The sequence below is a fragment of the Cheilinus undulatus genome, linkage group 18 (assembly GCF_018320785.1).
Source record: "Cheilinus undulatus linkage group 18, ASM1832078v1, whole genome shotgun sequence".
In the NCBI taxonomy this organism is placed as follows: domain Eukaryota; kingdom Metazoa; phylum Chordata; class Actinopteri; order Labriformes; family Labridae; genus Cheilinus; species Cheilinus undulatus.
The window spans coordinates 18,040,579-18,061,611 of NC_054882.1; the positions used below are offsets into that span (position 1 = coordinate 18,040,579).

The 21,033-nt window shown below is 39.1% G+C and overlaps 1 protein-coding gene across 3 annotated transcripts in view; it reads left to right on the forward strand.

Annotated features, from left to right (window-relative positions):
* The window catches only part of palm1b (paralemmin 1b), a 44,259-nt gene that overhangs the window by 1,526 nt on the left and 21,700 nt on the right, over window positions 1-21,033 (forward strand). The window contains exon 2 of one of the 3 annotated variants that reach the window (XM_041812559.1): window positions 12,769-12,838. The exons of the other annotated variants lie outside the window; for them this stretch is intronic. Coding sequence (XP_041668493.1) covers window positions 12,789-12,838 — 50 coding nt within the window. The 5' untranslated portion in view covers window positions 12,769-12,788. The remainder of the gene's footprint in view (window positions 1-12,768; window positions 12,839-21,033) is intronic. 3 annotated transcript variants of the gene reach the window in all.

Sequence of the window (21,033 nt, forward strand, 5' to 3'; positions counted from 1 at the left end):
CTCGAAGTCGAGACAGAAAAACGCCTCTTTGTTTTATTTATCTGACTGCCACACTGACACCTGTTTGATTCCTGGAAACGCTGGGGGAGAAAGGCCCGAATAACTCATCTACTGTGATTGTTTTCTTCGGAGATGACAGCCCAAGTATGAAAAGTAAAAGGTTAATAGAATATTAACCAGGATGAGAAAAGTGCAGAGAATGTGATTTGTTGTTATGATTACATCTAAAACTGCTGAAATGATCCTTCTTTAAGGAAGAGGGATTACAAAAACAGTTTGACACCCACTTTTTCAGGAAACTATGGAAGCATGTCCTAAGAGGACATGCATCCATGTGTTTGTTTTACAGTTTCTTAGTGAATTCAAATCAGTTTTGTTTGTTTTCAGGAGATCTCAGCTTTCTTTATCCCATTAACCCAGGTTTATCCAGGAACACTCTCATCATATATTTAACTGTTTTATTGCAAAATGGATATACAGATTTTCTTGGTGGAGAATTCTCCACTCAAAAGATGCTCCCTGGGTTAGCATGCTTTGACTAGAAACCCCCATATGGATAGATACATTCATTACAGTGAAATTAGTTCAAAAGCAATTAATCCATAGTAGCATGAATCTGAGCGAGGGTGCAACAAGCTTTATGCTATAAAGGAGGAGGCTGGGGTGGAGGAGGTTAAGCGTTGCCAGCAGCAGCAGCAGCAGCATGGTGCATCAGCAATGATGCAAGCAGGGATTAAGGAGAATACATCATATTTAAAGAGGCAGCTGTGTTGAGAGGAAGAGCTGTGATTGGCTGTGGGAGATTGGTTGGGATCAGCTGGCTGTCAGCTGACCACAGCTGGGCGTATGACTACAGTGTCCTGCATGAAAAACCACAAGGCTTCAGTTATTGCCACCTTAATGTTTGAATTGGCAAACGAAGATTGATTGATTAAAACACCTGCTTCCCTTTAAAATGAACTAGTTTTTTGTTGTTTATCTGAGATCATTTAGAATAAACTTGTAATAATAGGAACACCAACACTGTTACCATGAGGTGATAAGATAAGTAAATAGGGATGCACAATATTATCAACATGACATTGGTATTGATAGATACGATCTAACAAATGAATGTTTTTGCAGATATAAAAATTTCTGTGGATATTTACAACTGATGTAAAAACATACAAAGTACTGTGTGAAGCTTTTAGGAATGTTTGGGCCAAAAAGTGAAGCTGAAGTAAGGCATAGATGTGGCAAGTAAGCCACCAGAGGCTACTATCAGGAGGATTGACACAACCCTGGCCATGCTCTGGATGTTCTTGCATATTATCAGGGGAATGGGAAAATCATTTGTTGAAAAAAATACAAACCACACCTTTACGGCACAGTTAGGGGCAGATGTTGCAAGTAAACATGGTCTAGGGTTGCTACGAGCCCCTGGTCGTGCTGTGGATGTCCCAGGAGCGTGAAAACTACCAGCAGTCTCTGTGCATGTTATCAGGGGTGAAACGGCCCAGGCAAAAAGAGACGCCATCAAGCTTGACCTCGGCTGTCAAGTGACATGTGTGTCGACATGTGTCAAGCTTGACTCGAGCTGTCCACAGTCTCCTTCCCCAGTCCTGGGTCGTGTCACATCAGGCCCTGTGGTGAATCCTGAATGCCCTGCATGCCTAAAACGTATGCGCATGACTGTACATCAGCTTATGTTGGCTGTAAATAATGGCCATATGTAGAATTAAAATAGTTGCATTTTAGGCATGGCCAGTTGACCTATGTCATCTGAATCTTTTTATTCATTCATCCTCATGTCTTAATTTTTTAACTATGTTTAAAGGACATTTTCTACCCTCAAACTTTCAAGTAAGTTTTGAGGACCACGTTTTAGGTCTGAACTATATTTATATCTAACTATCTATAATGGTATCAGCTAAAAACAATGTGTGAATATCAGCAGTTTTGATATTAGCAAAAATCCTACAGAAGAGGATTAGAGCCACTGGAAAACATCTTTTTTTGGGATGCTTTTTTTTTCAGATTCTGAGAAAAAAGTTTTGTCTTCTTTCTCAGAAATCTGACTGATTTCAAAATTCTGACTTTTTCTCAGAACTCTGAGAAACTGCATCTGAATTTCTTTAGTGGCCCTAATCCTCTTCTATAAAATTGTGCATCCCTATAAATAAAATGAAATCTCAAAAAAAAAAAAAAAATCATTGCTTATTAGGGAGTAAACACGTCCAAATCCTAATTTAACAAGTTTATTTCGACGAGATCTTTGGAGAACACCCAACAGTTTCATGTTATTTCAGGTGGAGTTGTTCCGATTTTGATTTCCAGTATCTTAAGTACCTCTGATACTGCTGAAAATGTGAGTGTTGCTATCTGCAAATACATGTATTATTATCGATCTGATACCGTTTTGTTTAACTTTATATTTTGCTTCAATTAGCCATGCTATATGCTAGCGTTAAAATCACTGCACACACAAGCTTGCCGGTGTCATATATGACATAGAGGGACACAATTTATTAAAAGTTGATGCAACTTTTGAACCATAAATCCTAGTGTCTTACTTTTTTCCGTCTTGAAGCTAGCCTTTGCGTCATTCCATTGAATATATCCACAGCTTTGTAGCTCCCACAGAAGCTTTTCTAGTGAGCCTGGATCTACCACACTGGTAGATCTAGTAGTGAACGTCTTCCTGTAATTTTGTATCCATTTTCAATCAGTCATACTGTTTTATTGTTATCCCAGAATGCTTTGTGAGGGGTTGTCAACCAATAGCAGGCTGTTTCATGCTCTGCCAATGCTTAAACATGCAGGAGACAGCCTTACTTGGGCATAATGGAGAAAAAGACAGAAAGAGAGCCTGTGATGTGGCCGTCTGTGTCAGTGTTATTCTTATATTTAGCAGTGAAACTCACAATGATGAGCAGGTAAACACCTTTAAGTGTCACAGAGAGGCCGTATTTTACTACTTTCTTTGTTGAGTTTTGTTCTGAGTTCAACTGAGGAAAAGTAGTATTGCAATAACTGTGATTTAAGGTAAACTCAGTAGAATAAAATGTTTTGGTGTTTGCAACTTAGGGCTTCCGTAGAAAATTTGAATTTTTTAAAGAATGACAATTTCCACAAGTTTAATTATTATTTAAGTCTTCATTATCCTGATTTGCTGCCAGAACACGACACTTTATGCAGATCTATTCGTATAATAATCTAAATTAGACTGTCAATGAAGATTACACATTCAGGGAGCTTATCTTAGCCTGCGCCCTGTTTGCTGTCTCTTCTGTTATTTTATTGTATGAACAGGACATGCTTAGTCCACATCAGGCCTCAGCCCAACAGCATGTGGGTCTATATCCGCTCGGCTGCTCTGTGTTGTGTCAGCGACTCCCAGTAGAGCTGACAGCACTTGTCTTGTCCAACCAATCATCATCCAGCATTATGACTCTGGACAGCTACATTTCTGAGTGTGAGCTATTGTGTGCTTCAATGTATGTGTGAGCGTTTTGTGCTGCTTTGGGTGTGGTTTTTTTTTTAGTCTTTGAATGTAGGAGAGACACAAAAAGATGAGAGGTATGCGTGTTTTTGTGTTGGTGGCTGTTCTGGCAGGCTGGGTGAAGGGACAGATCTGTTTTCAGTGATAGTGAAAATGGGCTGGTTACAAGTCTTTGACTATCACAGATAAAAAGGTGAAGGAATTACGCCTTACTACCAACTAACTTTAAAGTGAAAGGGCTTCTAAAGTCCAGACAGCTCTGACAGCAGTTCTCAATGAGCAAGTCTGGAAGAAAAGTGCTTATTTTGAGCTGCTGCTTGGAGTGAAAGTGTGAAAATGCTGCCAAAAAGCTGCCCTAGTAAACAAAGCTTAAAAAGGTAAAGAACAAAGAGCTGTTTCTGTGCTGTTCCTCATAACCTACATACATCCCATTCCCCCATCAATGGATTTGGTATAATCAATATCTTTACATTAGTAATGGCTCACAGCACTAGTTATGTGTGAAAATGGGTTTCTAGTTCAAACAAACCCCAAGAGAAAAGAGGTGAAAATTCTGAGCTCTACAAAGCACTTTAGCAACTTTGAGCCTTTTGTTTTGGTTTCTGGTTCTCATGTTTCACTGTGGTAAAGTCTCACAACTCCCATCAACAATGCTTGCAAACAGAGCTGACGTAAGTAAAAAAAAAAAAAAAAAAAAACTGTGATGAAACTTCTGCCCTTTGACACATACAGTAAATTCCTGACATTTTTCAGATATTTTCAGGTAATTTAGACCCTGATATTTCCAGGAACTCATGTTCACACCTCAACTTCACAGTGAGAGATTTTGTTTTCGAAGTGCTCACACAGCTCAAAATACTCTGCTGGGTTTAAGTGGGTGGTTGCTTTCACTAAAAGTGACTGTTGCTAAGTTAATATCACTGCAGCATGTACAACTGCAGTTCCACAAAACTTGAGGTGCTGTGTAAAATGTAAATAAAGACAGAATGCAATGATTTGCAAATCTCATTCACCCATATTTTATTCACAATATTACATAAACAACACAACCATTTTTGAAACTGAGACATCTGACCTTTTTATGAAAAATATTAGCTCTTTTTGAATTTGATGGCAGCAACACATCTCAAAAAAGTAGGGACAGGGAAACAAAAAGCTGAAAAAGTAAGTGGTGCTAATGGGAAACAGTTGCAGGAGCATTTTGCAACTAATGAGATTAATTGGCAACAGGTCAGTATCGTGACTGGGTATAAAAGAGGCATTTTAGAGAGGCAGAGTCTCTCAGAAGTAAAGATGGGCGAAGGTTCACCAATCTGTGAAAAATTTCACTTAATAAATTGTGGAACAATTTTAGAAAAATGCTCCTCAATGTAAAATTTGAAGACTTTGAATATCCCACAATTTACAGTCCATAATATAATCAAAAGAGTCAGAGAACATGGAGAAATCTCTGTGAGCAAGGGACAAGGCCAAAGATCAACATTGGATGCCTGCGATCTTCAGGCCCTCAGGTGGCACTGCATTAAACCCAGTCATGATTCTGTGCTGGAAATCACTGCACGGGCTCAGGAACACTTCTAGAAATCATTGTTGGCCATGCCATCTACAAATGCAAGTTAAGGCTGTATCATGCAAAGAAGAAGCCATGAACACAATCTAGAAAAGCTACCGTCTTCTCTGTGCCAAAGCTCATTTAAAATGGACTGAGGCAAAGTGGAAAACTGTTCTGTGGTCTCATGAATGAAAACCTTGTCTTTTGGAAACTGTGGACAAATGGTCCTGCGGACTTAAGAGAAGAGGACACATCTGGAAAGGCACAATCAATGCTGAAAAGTAGAAAGAAGTTTGAGAGCAACATATGCTCCCATCCAGATGTCTCTTGCAGGTAAGGTCTTGCATATTTTAGCATGGCAATGCTAAACCACAAACCACATTTGTCAAAACAGCATGGCAGTCCAGGTGCTTAACTGACCTGCCTGCAGTCCAGATGTTTACCAATAGAAAATATTAGGTGCATCATAATAGGAAAAATCCAGCAAAGAAGATACAGGACAAGAATGGGACAACATGCCTCTCCTCACTTCCCAGACTTTTACATACTGTTGTTAAAAGAAGAGGGGATGCTATACAGTAGTAAACACAGTCCTGTCCCTACTTTTTTGAGATGTATTGCTGCCATCAAAATCTAAAAAGCTTATATTTTTTTCCTGAAATGGTAAAATGTCTCAGTTTGAACATCTGATATGTTTATTGTCAGTTGTGAATAAAATATGGGGTCATGAGATTTCACCCTCATTGCATTCTGTTTTAATTTGTATTTTGCACAATGTCCCAACTTTTTGAGAATTAGGGTTGTAGTTTGTTTTGCAGAACTTTTTTCAAATATGGCCTCTTGTGATAGGACCAAGTATGTCCAGGTTTAATGAAAATGCAAGGTTGTTAAAGATAACAGAGAAAGATTGCAGAACAACTTGTATTTTAGCTCTCCCTCTGCTATCGTATCATCATGATTTGTAGCATTTTAGCCAAAGTGGTCAGTGCAGCACCACAGGGTTTACATTGTGCTCCCGATCTAGCAGCCCCAGAGTGATGGATTTTTCTAATTACCCTCGCAGACCCTGCTGTCACTAAGGAACCATTTATGCAGCAGTTATAAAAATCAAAGTGGTGTATTTGTTGAGGGTAATGAATGTCATGCATTACAGTAGCCTTTAGTGTTACTCCTCAGTGCTGGAGATGTGGAAATAAAGGGGACACATCAGGGCAGATTGCAGAGATATTACTTGATAATGTGATGCAGCCCACCCTGCCCTTTCCACCTAAAATTTTTCTCTCTTTCTATTAATCTCTGGCTCATTTTTTCTTCCTGGAAAGTCACATTTTTGTCTTTTTTTGTCTCTCATTACAACCCCCCTCCTAGCTTCTTTGTCATGACTGATAAGGCAAAAGAGGATTTGTTTTTTCTCTCTCTCTTCCCAGCAGATAGTCTGTCTTGTCATTTTTAGACTCTAAGTCATTTTAATCTTTGAGGCACATGTGCTCAGGAGCGTGTGTTTGTGCATTTGTAGGAGTGTTACGTAGCAACACACTCATATGATGATCAGCAGTGTTTTTGCATAGATAATATCAAAAGCACTATTGATAAGAAGCAGAGAGGGATCATCCGTCTTTGTGCTCTGTAAATAACCTGGACCTTACACTCACATTCACACACATCTGGTTTAAGGCTGATGGAGGAAAATGAATATTAGGTCTTGTCCTCGTGTTTTTTTTTCACTCAAAAATCCTGAATGAGATTGCACAGGATGATATTGGACAAACATACTTAGCATAACCAGTTCCGGTGCCTCTTGAGGGACTTAAGTGTGGATTGGGATCTTGCCATAGGGGAAGGCCTAATGGTTCCTGTGTGTATGCTGAGAGGTCCCTCAAATAATGTAGCTCCATAGGCCTCCTATTTCCGGCTCTATAGAGTTTGCTGATTGACCAGAGAGCACCCAAGGACACCAGGAGATGGTATACTATAGAAATCGACTTCCTCTAAACATAAAAGCAATGCTGTCAGCAGCTCAAGTTGGCGCTAATGCTTAAAATTGTTTCCATAAAAAGCTGCAGACTAAGGGTTGAGGTAACAATTACGACGACCAGCTAATGCACTCATTCTAATGCAAATGTTCAACTATTCCAGATACATTCAGCTGCAAAAGCTGCAGACACAGATAAGTATTTTACTGCTTCAGTCTTCATATCAGCAAACAATCAGGTGATTGATTCCCAAAGTGCTACCCGTGGATAGGGACAAATTTTTTTCAAATTAAGGCCTATGAGAACATTTCAACAAAGGGTGCATTGTAAAAAATCAGTTACTCTTGCATAGGCTTGGAGGCAAGCAATAGCATGAAGATTATCTCTGTTTTTTTGGAACAGCCAGACTCAAGCGCTTCTACGAAGATTCCCAAATGTTGACAACCACAGCCAGCTGGGTTATCAGGTAGTTGTTGCTCCACAGTGTTTTTGTTTTGGGGGGTGTAGAATATGATAATTGGAACCACGAAGAAGCCACTCCATGCTAACTGTATGTAGGGTTTAAAAAATATAAACTTTGAATTTGGGATCTTTTAGAGGAAATTTCTGGTGGGAGCTACATCCGTTTTTCTTCCTGGAACCTCCCCAAGGAGAGCTCCCAGAGCTCCTTTTGATAACCATTATGGGGGTAGTTTTATGCTAAGTAATGCAAATGACCACACCTGGCTCCCCAGGAAGGTCACAATCCTGAGAAACTTTGAGGCTCAGATAACTAGATTTGCAAGTTCCAACATTCAAACGGCCACATCTTCAAATACTTTCGGATTTTCACGCATTAGACATCGTTGGAAAGCCTAGCAACTGCACTTTCAGAATCTGTAAATATCTCAAAATCCCCAGGGGAGACTTGTTCCTGTTTTTGTCATGGCTGGGCACAAATATTGGGTAGCTTCTTGGTTATTGGTTGAGGATATTTTTATTCTGAACATGTAAAATGCCAACATAAAAAAAAGAGATGATAACTTCCGTCTGCAAACATGTATGCATCTCGGTTAACATGAGAGAACAGGATGAAGAGGATGTGTAATACTCCTTATTTTTCTAGTTAATGTCTAATCAATACATTTCTAACTATATATTATATTTGGAATTATTCTCATTGCTTGTTTTTGCAATATTAAAAGTGGTTGAAATGAACTTTTCCCCATATTTCTGGTGGCTGTACAACCTCAAAATAAAAACGATTCCCTATTTTTTTTCCAAAGATAAAGAGAAAAAATGGTTATTTTGCATTTTCATTGTCAGAAAATTGAACTAAAATGATGTATTCATAAGTTAAATCTATTCTTTGTTATTTTTGGAAATACTTGAAAACTGTGACTGAACCTTACTAATGAGATCGATATTGTATCATCAGTTGAGTGTATCATTGCATTCCTACCAAAAAAATTAAATGCAAACTCCTTTACACTGTCTTAACTGCACAAATACATCAGCAATATCTCTTTCTCTTCTCACAGCTTTGAGTAAAAGCCGTACGCGTGTAACAGTTTTGGTCCTTTTCAATACTATTAATGATCAAAATGACTGAGGTTTTAACGTTTACATACACATTGGTCCAAAAATAACATATCAGCAATTTTGACAAGTTCTCTCCATTGCGGTCTATATTTGTTCATAACCTTTTATGAACTTTTTTCCACGGTTTGACTTTGTTAGGAAGTGGCTCTTCAGTGACACTGAACTAGAACCTCCGACCAAAAAAATCTTTGGTAATTTGAATGTCCAGAAGCTCACAAACTTTGAATCTTAATAGTTTCCAATGTAGTCTTTGAGGTTACTCTGCTCACCCTTTGCTGCTCTGCCCTGTTGCCCACAGATTTTCTAAACCAAACTCTGAGCTGCCTAACCACACAGACCTATCTGTGTACATATTTGTCTACAAGCAGAATCTTTGTTCTGACCTGTGTGCAGTAGCTGTGGGAAATCAATAAAGTGTCACAAGAGCTGTTGACTCAGCATGAATTCCTGAATGTGTAAAAGATGACAAGTAAAGACCGTCATTCAAGAGATTTGCAGTGCAAAGGTTTGTTGTTGTGGAAGTAATGATGGTCCAGAGTGGTGGAGCGAGAGAAATGTGAGCGTGAGGCAGGTGGATCAGAGGGAATCCAGGGAGAAGTGATGCAGATTTGAGGTATCTTCTGAGCCTACCGGTGGACAGAGAGAAACAAGTGGCTGGATGGCTGATAAGAACTGAGACAGAGGGTTTTCTCCAGGAAATAAACTGTCCTTGGATTGATGAAGGGTGTCTGAAAGTCTGCAACACCAGCATTAAGGGAGTGCTGTCTGTAACTCTGAGAAATGAGCACAACATCATGAATGCCTTCAAGAAAATTTTGTGTGCTGCTATACACATAATTTGAAAGATTATCACGTCTACACCCTCATAATGGATGGTTTTTCACCCCGCCCTTCAAATGGGTCAGTTCAGAAAAGCTATGAATGCTTTAAATGAAGTGGAAGGCACATGGTTTCAGCTGTAGTGTTATTGTATAACTAAGAAAGCCTGTATTATCATAAAAATATACAAAAAAATTCAAATGTTTCACTTTAATGTTCCTAGAGAGACATTTAACTGGTCTAAAACCATCCACACAACACTGTGAATATACAGTAGAACTACCTGCACTGATATTACACGCCCACATAGGCTCAGCAGCCACAGACTGTGATACTAAGACTCTAAACTGGTGAAAACAGATTTATAATGTTAGAAAAAAAGCCATAATGATGTCACCAGAGCTATCAGGCTCTTTGAGTCTACTAACGGTATGGTCAGGGGATTGGAGTCACTGTATAAGGCTATGTGAAAAGAAAGGGGAAGCATTTAGGAACAACAGCAACTCAGGCAAAAAGCTGAAGACCATGTAAAAGCACAGAGTAGGGTCTGGTGGAGGAGGGATAATGGTTAGGAGCTGTTTTTGAGGGTTCATTATCTTATTACATATTATACTTTATCATGTTGGATGGTATTGTATCATATCTTATCATTGTATCATATTGTATCTAGTGATGGGCCAGATACGATCAGATATCAGTCTAGGGTCCGATATTTACATTATTATTAAGTTGGACATTGGACGACATTTACGGCGAGCATCCACGTTGAATTTTTTTTCCTGCTATGAACCCAGCTCCTTCTGAATCCACTCGTCATCATATTTCACTCCAACCTTGAAGAGCAGATAAACCCAAAAATGTCACCTTTTATGTCTGTGTTGTTAATATGAAGCACAGGAATGAGGTAAAAGGTGTGTTTTTCCTCTCTAAGTTTAATGTCTGTAATAACAGCAACATGAAGCAAGCATCTCTGTCTTCCCATCTGTGGCTTTAATGTGAGCTGCAGCGACACGTATTACAACGGCTTAAACGTCCATTTAAAATTGTGCTTTAACTCATGATTCGCTTGTTCTTAGCCCATGATGATTCAAAGAAGAGGGCTGTGGCTTGTAACGAGGTCAGAGAAGCAGACTTGAAGAGTGACAGTGAGGCTGATTACAAACACTGTAGCTGCTGCCAAAGCTAAGTCAATGATAAACGTCATACTTCAGACAAATCCTTCACAATAAAAATCTGTAGTTGATCTCTCCCTTGAGTGCTTTTATTGTGAACACCCACATCAGGAAATCCCACATCAGTCACACTTCATCATATTTCACTTAGACACTAAAGAGCTACCAGATAACCAAAACGTCACCTGTTTGTGTCTGTGTGATTAATATGAAGCACAGGAATGAGGTACACTCCTCTCTAAGTTTAATGTGTGTAATAAGAGCAACATGAAACGAGCATACTCTGTCAGCCGGACTCTGGCTTTAATACGATGTGCAGCAACTCGTATTACAACTGTTTAAACTGTTCAAAGAAGCCACTATAAAGAGTGACAGCGAAACTGTAAACGTGGCAGCTGTTGCTAAAGCTATGTTAAATCATGATATACGCTGTACTCACAAAAAGTCCTTTACAATAAAAATCAAATATTGCTTTCTACTGCAATAGTCCCTAGATATATCCTGTTTAGTTGAATCTATGCTTTTTACTTGTTTGAGTTTTTTTTTTTATTATATTTATTACTACATATTTACTTTTAATGCAGAGTGACACTTTTATTTTAAACATTCAGTTTGCTGCTGTAGCCCTGTGATTCTGTTGGTTGTTTAAATTTGTGTACATATCAGTTTTTTTCTCTTTTCTTATAAAAATGTTTAAGTCAATGGACTTATCACTGATTGGCTGTTGGACAGGAAGCAGTAATGATACATGGATTAAAGAAACAAAAATAAGATTAAAAACAGAATCAGTCGTTTTTTAAAAAATCTTCTCAGTCGGTGTTGGCGTTTGATTGGTTCTTCATGCTTGACCCGATCTATCACTGCCTGTCACTGATCGCTACCTGTTTCTTTGTGAAGCCAGCACAAAGATTAAATACATTTATGGGGAATAATATTAAGTTTTATGCATTAAAAGATTGGTTTCTCCGAACAAGAAATCATGTTTTAAGTTTACTAGAGCTTTATGTAACTTTACGCATAATACCAACAAAACAATTCAAATATTAAGATTTTTAAAAAATATCAGATTTCATATCGGGTATCATTACTGATGCATCAGTTTCGGATCGAAACTGGAAAAAAGTGGATTACCCAGTCTCTAATTGTATCATATCATATGTCTTGTTTTGTAGTGTCATATCTTATTGAGGATCAAGGGTAACCCTATGATTCACACCCTATCTTTGAACTTTCATTTAGATACAAAATTTCCAAAGTGATCTGGACAGAGACTCAAAACCTTAGTTTATTAGCTTGTCATCCTGACACTGTGAAAAGAAAGACATCATTGCCAACTTTCACTCTTCTCTGACCTCCTCATCACACCCCATGAGCCTCAGCCTGTGTGTGTCTGCTCATTTGTCAGCTGAGAATAACGTTTCCCTGTATTTCACTGTCCTCTGTTCTGACATGGCTGTTATTTACTGCCGACCTCTGGGGGGAAAGGAGTTTTTACCCTCTGACCCTGGAATACTAACATGTGACCTCAGCGGACTTCCTCTGGTTTTTATTGGCACCATGGTGTTTATGTTTGACAGATTTTGTGTTGTGCCTCAGATAGAGGGATGCAGAGCTGCATGTGTGTGTGAGCGAGCGTTTGTGCGTGTGTGGCCGGGGCAGAGAGGCAGGGAGGAGCATTGTTGTCCTTTTGCTCTTTTGGCCTGGAGGAAGGAAGCAGTGGAAGTGGAGAGTAGAGAGAAGGAGAAAGAAGTGCCTCTCCACTACGGCGAATATGAAGGGGATTTGAGATTAGTTTTCCTCTTGCAGACTCTCAGTTTTCTAAAGCAGGTTCTGGGTCATTAAACCCGAGAGTCATTTTCACAGTCATCATTCTTTCTGAAAAGGGGATATTTTTGTGTCAGACAGTGTTATTTTTATGTTTTTTTTCTGTATATGTGCATGCAGTTTCATTCAAAATAGAAAATAACTGGTTCCTTGTTTGCATGGGGGATCTTAGGAGTAAGCAGTAAGTAATTTAACCTGTCCTTAACCTCTATTTTCTCATTTCTCTGCTTCTGGGTGTCATTTTATTCCACACATGACTGTGTGTGAGTGCTGAGGAGTTTTATTATGGCAGGAGAATATCAGTTAAAAGGTTCCTACTGTTATGAGTTAACACCTGAGTGAACTCATTTTCCTTTCACACAGAAAGAAGGTCTCTGCAGGAAATGGTTATTAGAATCAGCATGCCGGGGCCATTAGAGGCTGCTTGGAGGAGGTTTGTTGAAGAATTATATGAAATGTGTAAAACTAGTGTGATTCTCTCAATGTCTCCTCCGTCTGCAGTTTGTCTCATTTGTTTGTTTGGCCTGTTATTCTAATGTTGTCTCTATTCTTTGACTGGTTTAACAGAAGTATTTTTTATCAGTACAAAGGACAGATACAGTCAGCATCATGGGGAGGATGAGCTTGGTCCATGGGGTCAAAAATCCAAAAATGTGTTTATCTTTTGTCAGCACTTGTTTTATTTTTAAAGCTTCTCTTTTGGGCTTTGGGCCTTTACTAAACAGGACAGCCAAACAGAGACCAGGAAGAGACATTGGAGGAAGGTGTGCACCCCCAAAATGACAATGCCAGAAACTGAGGACCCCCCCACCTGGAGTTGGTGAAAGCATGCATATTAACATTTTTGAGGACTTTCTGGCACATTACTTTCATAATAGCTCAGTAAATATGGTTTTATATTCAATTGAAATCATTTTATGTATGAATTTTACATTATCTGTAAAATATATCACTTTTTAAAAATGTTCTGTTTTTGGAAAGGATCCTGTGACCCCTCCAGTGGTGCCCCGGGACCCCCAGATGGGTCCTGACCAAGGTTATTATATTTAACTAAAACTAATTAAATAACTAAACTAAAATGTAAAAATCATTTTAGTTAAACTAAGTTTTCTAAAGAAATCAAAAACTAACTAAAACTAAGTCCTGTGCTTTGAAAACTAACTAAAATAAAATAAAACTGAAGACAAAATCTCCTTAGGTTTAGTCTTTGACCGCAGCATAATGACTGACATGTATGCCCAAGCCTGAGGAGAGTGAAATCCCCTGATTTGATTGGAAAAGACTTCACACAATGGTAATTTTTGGTTCAAGTTTTATACAAACATCAAAATTGAATAAATGAATTGAAAAGTGATGAGCCTTTTAGGGTCTCGGCCCTGACAGGTATCCGGTGTTGCCGACAAAAACTAACGCTAAAATGAATAAAAACTAAACTAAAACTAAGTTTGTTTTTTTTCCAAAAAAAAAAAAAAAAATCTAAACTTAACTAGCAACCCAGCAGGAAAAACGTATTAAACTAAACTGAAATGTAAAACAAAAGGTAAAAGGCTATGCTTCCAACTTTGTGGTAACAGTTTGGGGAAGGCCTTTTTCTGCACAGGACTGTGCACCAGTGCACAAAGCAATAACTATCAAAACATGGTTTGATGAGTTTGGTTTGACTGGCCCACACAGAACCCTGACCTCAACCCCATCCAGCACCTTTGGGATGAACTGGAACAGGACCAGTGCCTGACCTCATAAATGCTCTACAATGGGCACAAATTCCCACAGGAACACTCCAAAATCTTGTGGAAAGCCTGCCAAGAAGAGTGGAGGCTGTTAGAGCTGCAAAAAGGGGGGGCAACTCTTTAATAAAGTACATCCATTTGAATACAAAGTCATTACAGTCTTTGTTGGTATAATGGTCAGGCAGCCAGATACTTGGTGGCAAGAGGACTTCAGGAGCTAGGAGAAAGGAAAGGAAACATGTAACCTCTGCCTACATTGGAATTTTTTCAGCTGCTGCAACATCGTAAATGTTTTGTAATGCACAAACTCTGTCCTAAATTAGAACTTGTGTTCAAACTAGGAGATGTTGGAACTTTTGCAAAGGTGGTGCATCCTAGTGCTGGGTGCTTATTTTTTACAGATGTTACTCAAATTGAAGTAGTTTGAAGAATACTACATTTGGAGTTGGATGCGGTTTGCTATTTTGTTTTAAAAGAAGTGGGTGGTGTACAGGGGACTAAGCTAACAAAACTAGGTCCATCATAAAATATTAAAATATAAGAATGGAGGACATAAGTAGAGAATAATAAGCTGTTTTATATCAGTTTTAGTCTCAAATGCAATTTGCTATAATAAGAGTTAGATGGCTGAGTACTGAGTTGCTACTGAGGAATTGTACAGTAAAATACTGTCTTGATTAGCAAGAACAACAAAAGAGTAGATCTCTAACCAGGTTGTTCAGGCAAAGTCACACCTCTATACTAAATTAAAGTACACAGAAAAATTGAGTGTTAATTAAACTCGTATAGAGTTGAATTAAACATGTTTAAAGGGTCTACATCAGGCCATACTACATGGAGTTAAACTACGTTTTTGAAAGTGTTACATTTCTTACATAATGACAAAGCAACAGTAACTCTTAAAATCTGTGGTAAGATGGGTCTCCTCTGAACAAAGCAGAGAGTCAAGCTCATAGCAAGGCAATGCATACTGATGAAAAATGCCATATGTCCTTTAGGAACACCTAAAGTCACAGGTGGGAGTTCTAACTCAGTAGATAACTTCACCCATGGTGCGAATGTGTCTCACATCAAAAACAACAACAATCAACCAGACACACTGGCAACAGAATCGAAGCATTGATCACTTTAAGACAGGAAACATACAAACACAACTAAACACATATAAAACACATATAAGTACTCTGCCCAAGGGCATGATGGGAAACTCCGCCTCACACATCCCCAAGATCTGAAATAGCAGCGGGCAGAGGTTAGATCAGTTGACTCTTTACAGTGTTAAAATTACGCAATGGGAATTAAAATCAACTCCTAAATGTTTGAGATATGAACACTTCCGTTTTTGTGGTGTACAACAGCTGTTAGCACAATACTCTTTCACTCTTCCATCTCAACAGAGAGTACAAGAGTATTGTTCTCAAACAAAAGTAGTCACTCTGGTTCAAAAGTATTTAAGCAGAGGACAAAGTACTGATTTCAAAATGTACTCAAAAGGTATAAGTACCCCCAAAAACTTCTCAATTAAAGCAATTTGAGTCATTGTAATTAGTCACTTTCCATCCTGCTGCCAAGGGAGTTAAAATATAGGATATGATGACCATAAAAGTCTGGTGAAGTTTAGTTTCGTCTGAAATTCTTGTATTTTTGTTCCTTTGTTCATGCTTTTGTTTTGGTGATTCTTATTAGCCAATCTCAGAGGGCATCCCATATGGTTACAGTGTTGTAGGTGTGAGATCCACTCAGGCATCGTGCATTCAAGTGTTTACTATTTAATTAAGCACAGATGCTATAAAAAAAATGCAAGCTTTACGGAAATCTGTGCATCTGAGTATGTGTGAGCGTGGGAGGAAGGATCAGAATGATGCACTGTGTCTAATTCCAGGTTGCTGTAATGTTTCTTTAAGATAATCCCAGATTATTGGTGATGACACGTGGTGAAATTTAATAGAAGCACTGACAGATAGCTGCATAGATGGATGGCCCATGGCTGTCCCAGCATCACACAGTGTGAGTTATTTCGTGTGCACTTCAGTACTCGCTTCAGTGTACTCACTGACCTTTTCACTCTGTGACTGTGTCGAGGGAATTTATAAATTTCTTTTCTAACTTTTCAGAACTTAATAGCACAAGCTGCAACACACTGTACTTTTATAAAAACAGGCTTTAAGAAATGGCCCTTTTCCAACAGCAAGGGTGATGAAATTTGTTAAATAGAAGGTGAAATATACATTGCTATCACAAGCAGGTACCTAAAAAACAGTTTATGACATTAGATTCAAGGCTTTTTATTTATTATGAGTGCGCTATCCCTAACCATGGATGCACAGAAGGATTATTATTCATTTAGCTCCATATTAGGTATTAAAGTCATCACTTTCAGGGCATTTAAGCACTGATAAGGAGTGTGTAAAGTGACTACCGGTGCCAGAAGACTGTGGGCAAAATGCTATTAGAAGAGGAAGCTGGTGCTCTATGCAGGCTGTTAATGTGTTCCTGGAAATGCAGCAGCAGCACTGCACTCAGCTGGGAATAAGGCTGGTCATTAGTCTGTTTCCTTGACTTTTTCTACCGTGCACCTGCCTAGATGTATTGGCAAAAACATCCCTTGTATTAGTGGGTTATTTGTTTTTGTTGCAGCCAGCAGACTTACTTACAGCTGGTATATTTATACATAGGAATATGTTTCATCTGTCTGGTCTCAGACCTCTGTCCACATGTTATTTTCTCTCTCATAAATGTAATCACAATCCTAACTACGCCGCAAAGGTGGCTGTCTGTGAGCCGGCTTTCCTATCTCAAAGTTTGTGCATTATTTATGAGAGCAGCAGCAGGACATAGTGTGAGGATGTTCTGACAAGGTAGACACATTTCTTTCCAATGCAACTGAAAAATTCATTACAACTGTAGCCTAAAGGATGGAGAAGAAGTATTAAAATTCAGGTATGAAAATATGAACAACTTCAGAATTCGTAGCACTTAACCCTCTGTTGGTTCAGTGAACATCTACCTTTTAAACTTTGGCATGAAGTGGATAGTCGTTTTCAACTCAGAGCCACAAAGTCTTGCAAACTTGAGGGATTATTCCTCCTCAGTTAAAGTGACCTGAGTCACTTTAACTGCTTAACTCTCTGGAAAAATAGACCTAAAGATAATAGACCTAAAGAAACATCAAATTTTTGATGATTGTTAAGACTAAAAGGCTAATAATGTCAGCATTTTGTGTGTTCTTTTATAGTTTTTATCTCTGATTGTTAAGCAGTTTAGCCAACTTTTGTTGTTATGCCTCTGCACTGAAGGTCTGGACTGCAGGAAGGCCAGTTCAGCACCTGGTCTCTCTATTGTGAAGCCATGCTGTTGTGATGGATGTGTTGTATAGTTTCTAACTGTCTTGCTGAAATATGCAAGGCCTTCCCTAATAGAGATGTTGTCTGGATGGAAGCATATGTTGCTCTAAAACCTCTGTCTACTTTTCAGCATTGATAGTGCCTTTCCAGATGTGTAAGCTGACTACGCCATAGGCACTAATGCAACCCCATACCATCAGAAATGGCTTTTGAACTGTGCGCTTATAACAACCTGGATGGCCCTTCTCCTCTTAGACGAATCTTTCATGGTTTCAAAACAGAATTATGAATTTTGATCTGACCACAGAACAGTTTTCCAGTTTGCTTCAGTCCATTTTAAATGAGCTTTGGCCCAGAGAAGACCGGCAGGGTTTCTGGATCATGTTCACATATGGCTTCTTCCTTGCATGATACAGTTTTAACTTGCATTTGTGTTGACAGACAATTATTTCTTGAAGTGAAGAGATTTCTCCAGATTCTCGAAATCTTTTGATGATATTATGGCCTCTAGATGTTGGGATATTCAAAGTCTTTGCAATACCCAGTCATGTTAATGACCTGTTGCCAATCAACCTAACTAGGTGCTAAATGCTCCTTCAGCTGTTTTTCTCCAGTACCACTTACTTTTCTGGTTTTTGTTGCCCTATTCCTTTGACAAGTGTTGCTGCCATCAAATTCAAAATGAGTAAGTGCTTTTCAAAAAATGGTAAAATGTCTCAGTTTCAACATCTGATATGATTTTTATGTTCTATTGTGAATAAAATATGGGTTAATGACAATAATAAACCATTGCATTCTATCTTTTACATTTTACCCAGCGTCCCAACTTTTTGGTAATTGGGGTTGTACTATGAGAGTTTACTGAATAACCAAAATGCCCACAAACACTTTTATTGTTTATATATATATATATATATATATATATATATATATATATATATATATATATATATATATATATATATATATGTATACCCAGTTGGCCCTGCCATCCACAAATGCAAGTTAAAGCTGTATCATGCAAAGAAGAAGCCATATGTGAACAAGATCCAGGAATGCCACCATCTTTTCTGGGCCAAAGCACACTTAAATAGGACTGAGGCAAAATGGAAAACTGTTCTGTGGTCAGAACATCAGTGGAAACTGAAGCATGGAGAGTTGGCTGGCGGGTGTGAAATGACAGGCGTTAAGAACAATATAGAGTTGGCCATTGAAGGTTTCTTGTCATGAATCGTTGGTCTAAACGTGGCTTTAGAGTTGTGTAGACCAACTGGTATTCAACTCTTATGCATGTTTGTTCCAGGAATAAAAAATTGCCTCCATTTCCATAAATGATGTCTCCAACGGACAAATGTAATGTCCATACCTTAAGTGTCCATGTACTTTCAGCCTGTAATAGCTGTGCTGAGGGCGTGTGCTGCCTCATTTCTGCTGATGCTTACAATGACCTTTTCACAGGTCAGGACGGTCAGCTGCTGCTTCCAGGCCTCCTTCATTCCACTGATGAACTGATCCAGATTAGACCCACTTTGATAGCTGTGCTGCTTCCACTCCAACCTGAGAGAAGGGAAGATTGGTGTGTGAATTATACCCGTATTTTATAATTTGATTGGACTTTTCTTTTGTCTAGTGCATCTCCAGATGTTTATTCAGTCCTCCTATTTGTGCTGGATCAGTTTGCACAGTGAAAATTAGAAAGAATGTGTCTAGACTGTGCGTATGTGTTCAAATGTGTATTCCTGGGTTGATCAGATGATTGTGGTTTTACTTTCCCTCCAAAGGCTCTCCATGTGATGGCGATGTGGCTAAGTGATTGAGCAGAGAGCAGCGTTGGATGAATATATGTGTGCACATCTTACAGAGTGGCCTTCTATAATACAGTACACCCCTGAGGTGACTGTCCCTCAGCCTCTGTGATGAATGAGCATGACTTTAACTCTCATGCTTCTTAATGTACTGAGAGGAGTCAGTGTTGTTGCATTGCATGCATTTGTGTGGGAAATAAAAGTGCAGCTATTAGATTCATCCTGCAGAAATGGAGATATGAGGTTCTGTTAATATGCTCTCAATACAAGTGTTTATTGGAAATGATATAAGAAAATTTAAACAGTGATGCTGAGTGTCTTGGCCAGTCATCATACAGAACAACACGATCAACCAGTTTTAACACATTGTACTGGAGCTGGAGAAGAAGTGGGTGGGGAGAGATCTAGAGGCAATGTGTCATTGCTCTTTTGTAAGCGTTTTGATGGACCAGTGCGGAGAATTGGGATTCTAGCATGAGTGTTACGATGCAGTTTTAGTTCAGGCTTGAAAGGGTACTCTGCTGCTAAGATGATGCTCCATACACCGCCTCCAGTCAGTAGACAACACAATCTTTCACACCTTCATCAAATATTAGGGATAGTAGTAGGTGTGTGTGCCATTAGCTGACTGAGCATAAAACCCTATCCCTAGTTATAATGCAGCCATTGGCCCAGGGCTGTAGCTCCAGCTAATGGGTCCTCTCTCCCTGCTCTACCGCCAGCATGTAAACTAGCACACTGGACAGATGGCATCTCATAGGAACAGAGTGGTTTGGTGATATTTGAAGGAGAAAAATGAGAGAAAGTTTTATAAAAGCTGCAAGGAGGACCCAAAGGCTGGTGGTGCCAGTGCTGCTAATATTTGCTACAGTTGGCAAATTAATTTGACATGCTTATTTTACCGAGTCTGAAAAGATAACAGCTCATCATAACATTTAACCACACAACCACTGCCCAGGGATTTCTTATGTCTAGACTAGTCAATAAGCCAGAATTTAAACTTACGTCTGCTAAGTTGCTAGGAACATCCCTAAAAATAACCAGAGCGCTAGAATAAGAGATGCAAACTAAGGGTGCCTCCACATTAAGGCTGTTTGCACTCTGCTGAGGCACACTTGTCCCATTCTCCAGTCACCAGCTGGCCTGCACTCACTCTTCTCCAAGCCCAACCAGGCCTCAGCTAATATACATTATTCATGACACAGTTTGAGAGTTTGTCATCGCACAACCAGGAGGTCATGGGTTCAATCCCCAGCTTCCTACAGTCACATGTCAACGTGCCCCTGGGCGTGACACTTAACTCCAGTCTGTTCCTACTGCTGCATCAGTGGCATGTGAATGAATATGGAAGCTAGGGCTGGGCAATTAATTGAGTTTCAATTTCAATCACCAGTTTGGCTTCCCACAATCTTGAAAATTAGATAATCAAGATTAAACAAATACTTTGCTATGCAGCGCAGTGTTAAACTTGTTTTGTCTAGGTTTAATCATATGGTAAATGTTTCAGCATTTGCTGGTGTATTGTGGCCATAAGAGTATTTTTGGTCAATTTATTGTCATAATACAGTCATGTGCATAAGTTTTAGGCATGTAGGGCACCAAGGATACATCACAGGACATACGTGTCGCTCGCAGTCAAGGTCAAGCTCGACTACATTTCTTTTGTCTGGGTCTTTGCATCCCAGGTAACACGTCCTTGGGACATCCACATTATGACCAAGGGATGGTAACCTAGGCTTTGCTTACTCA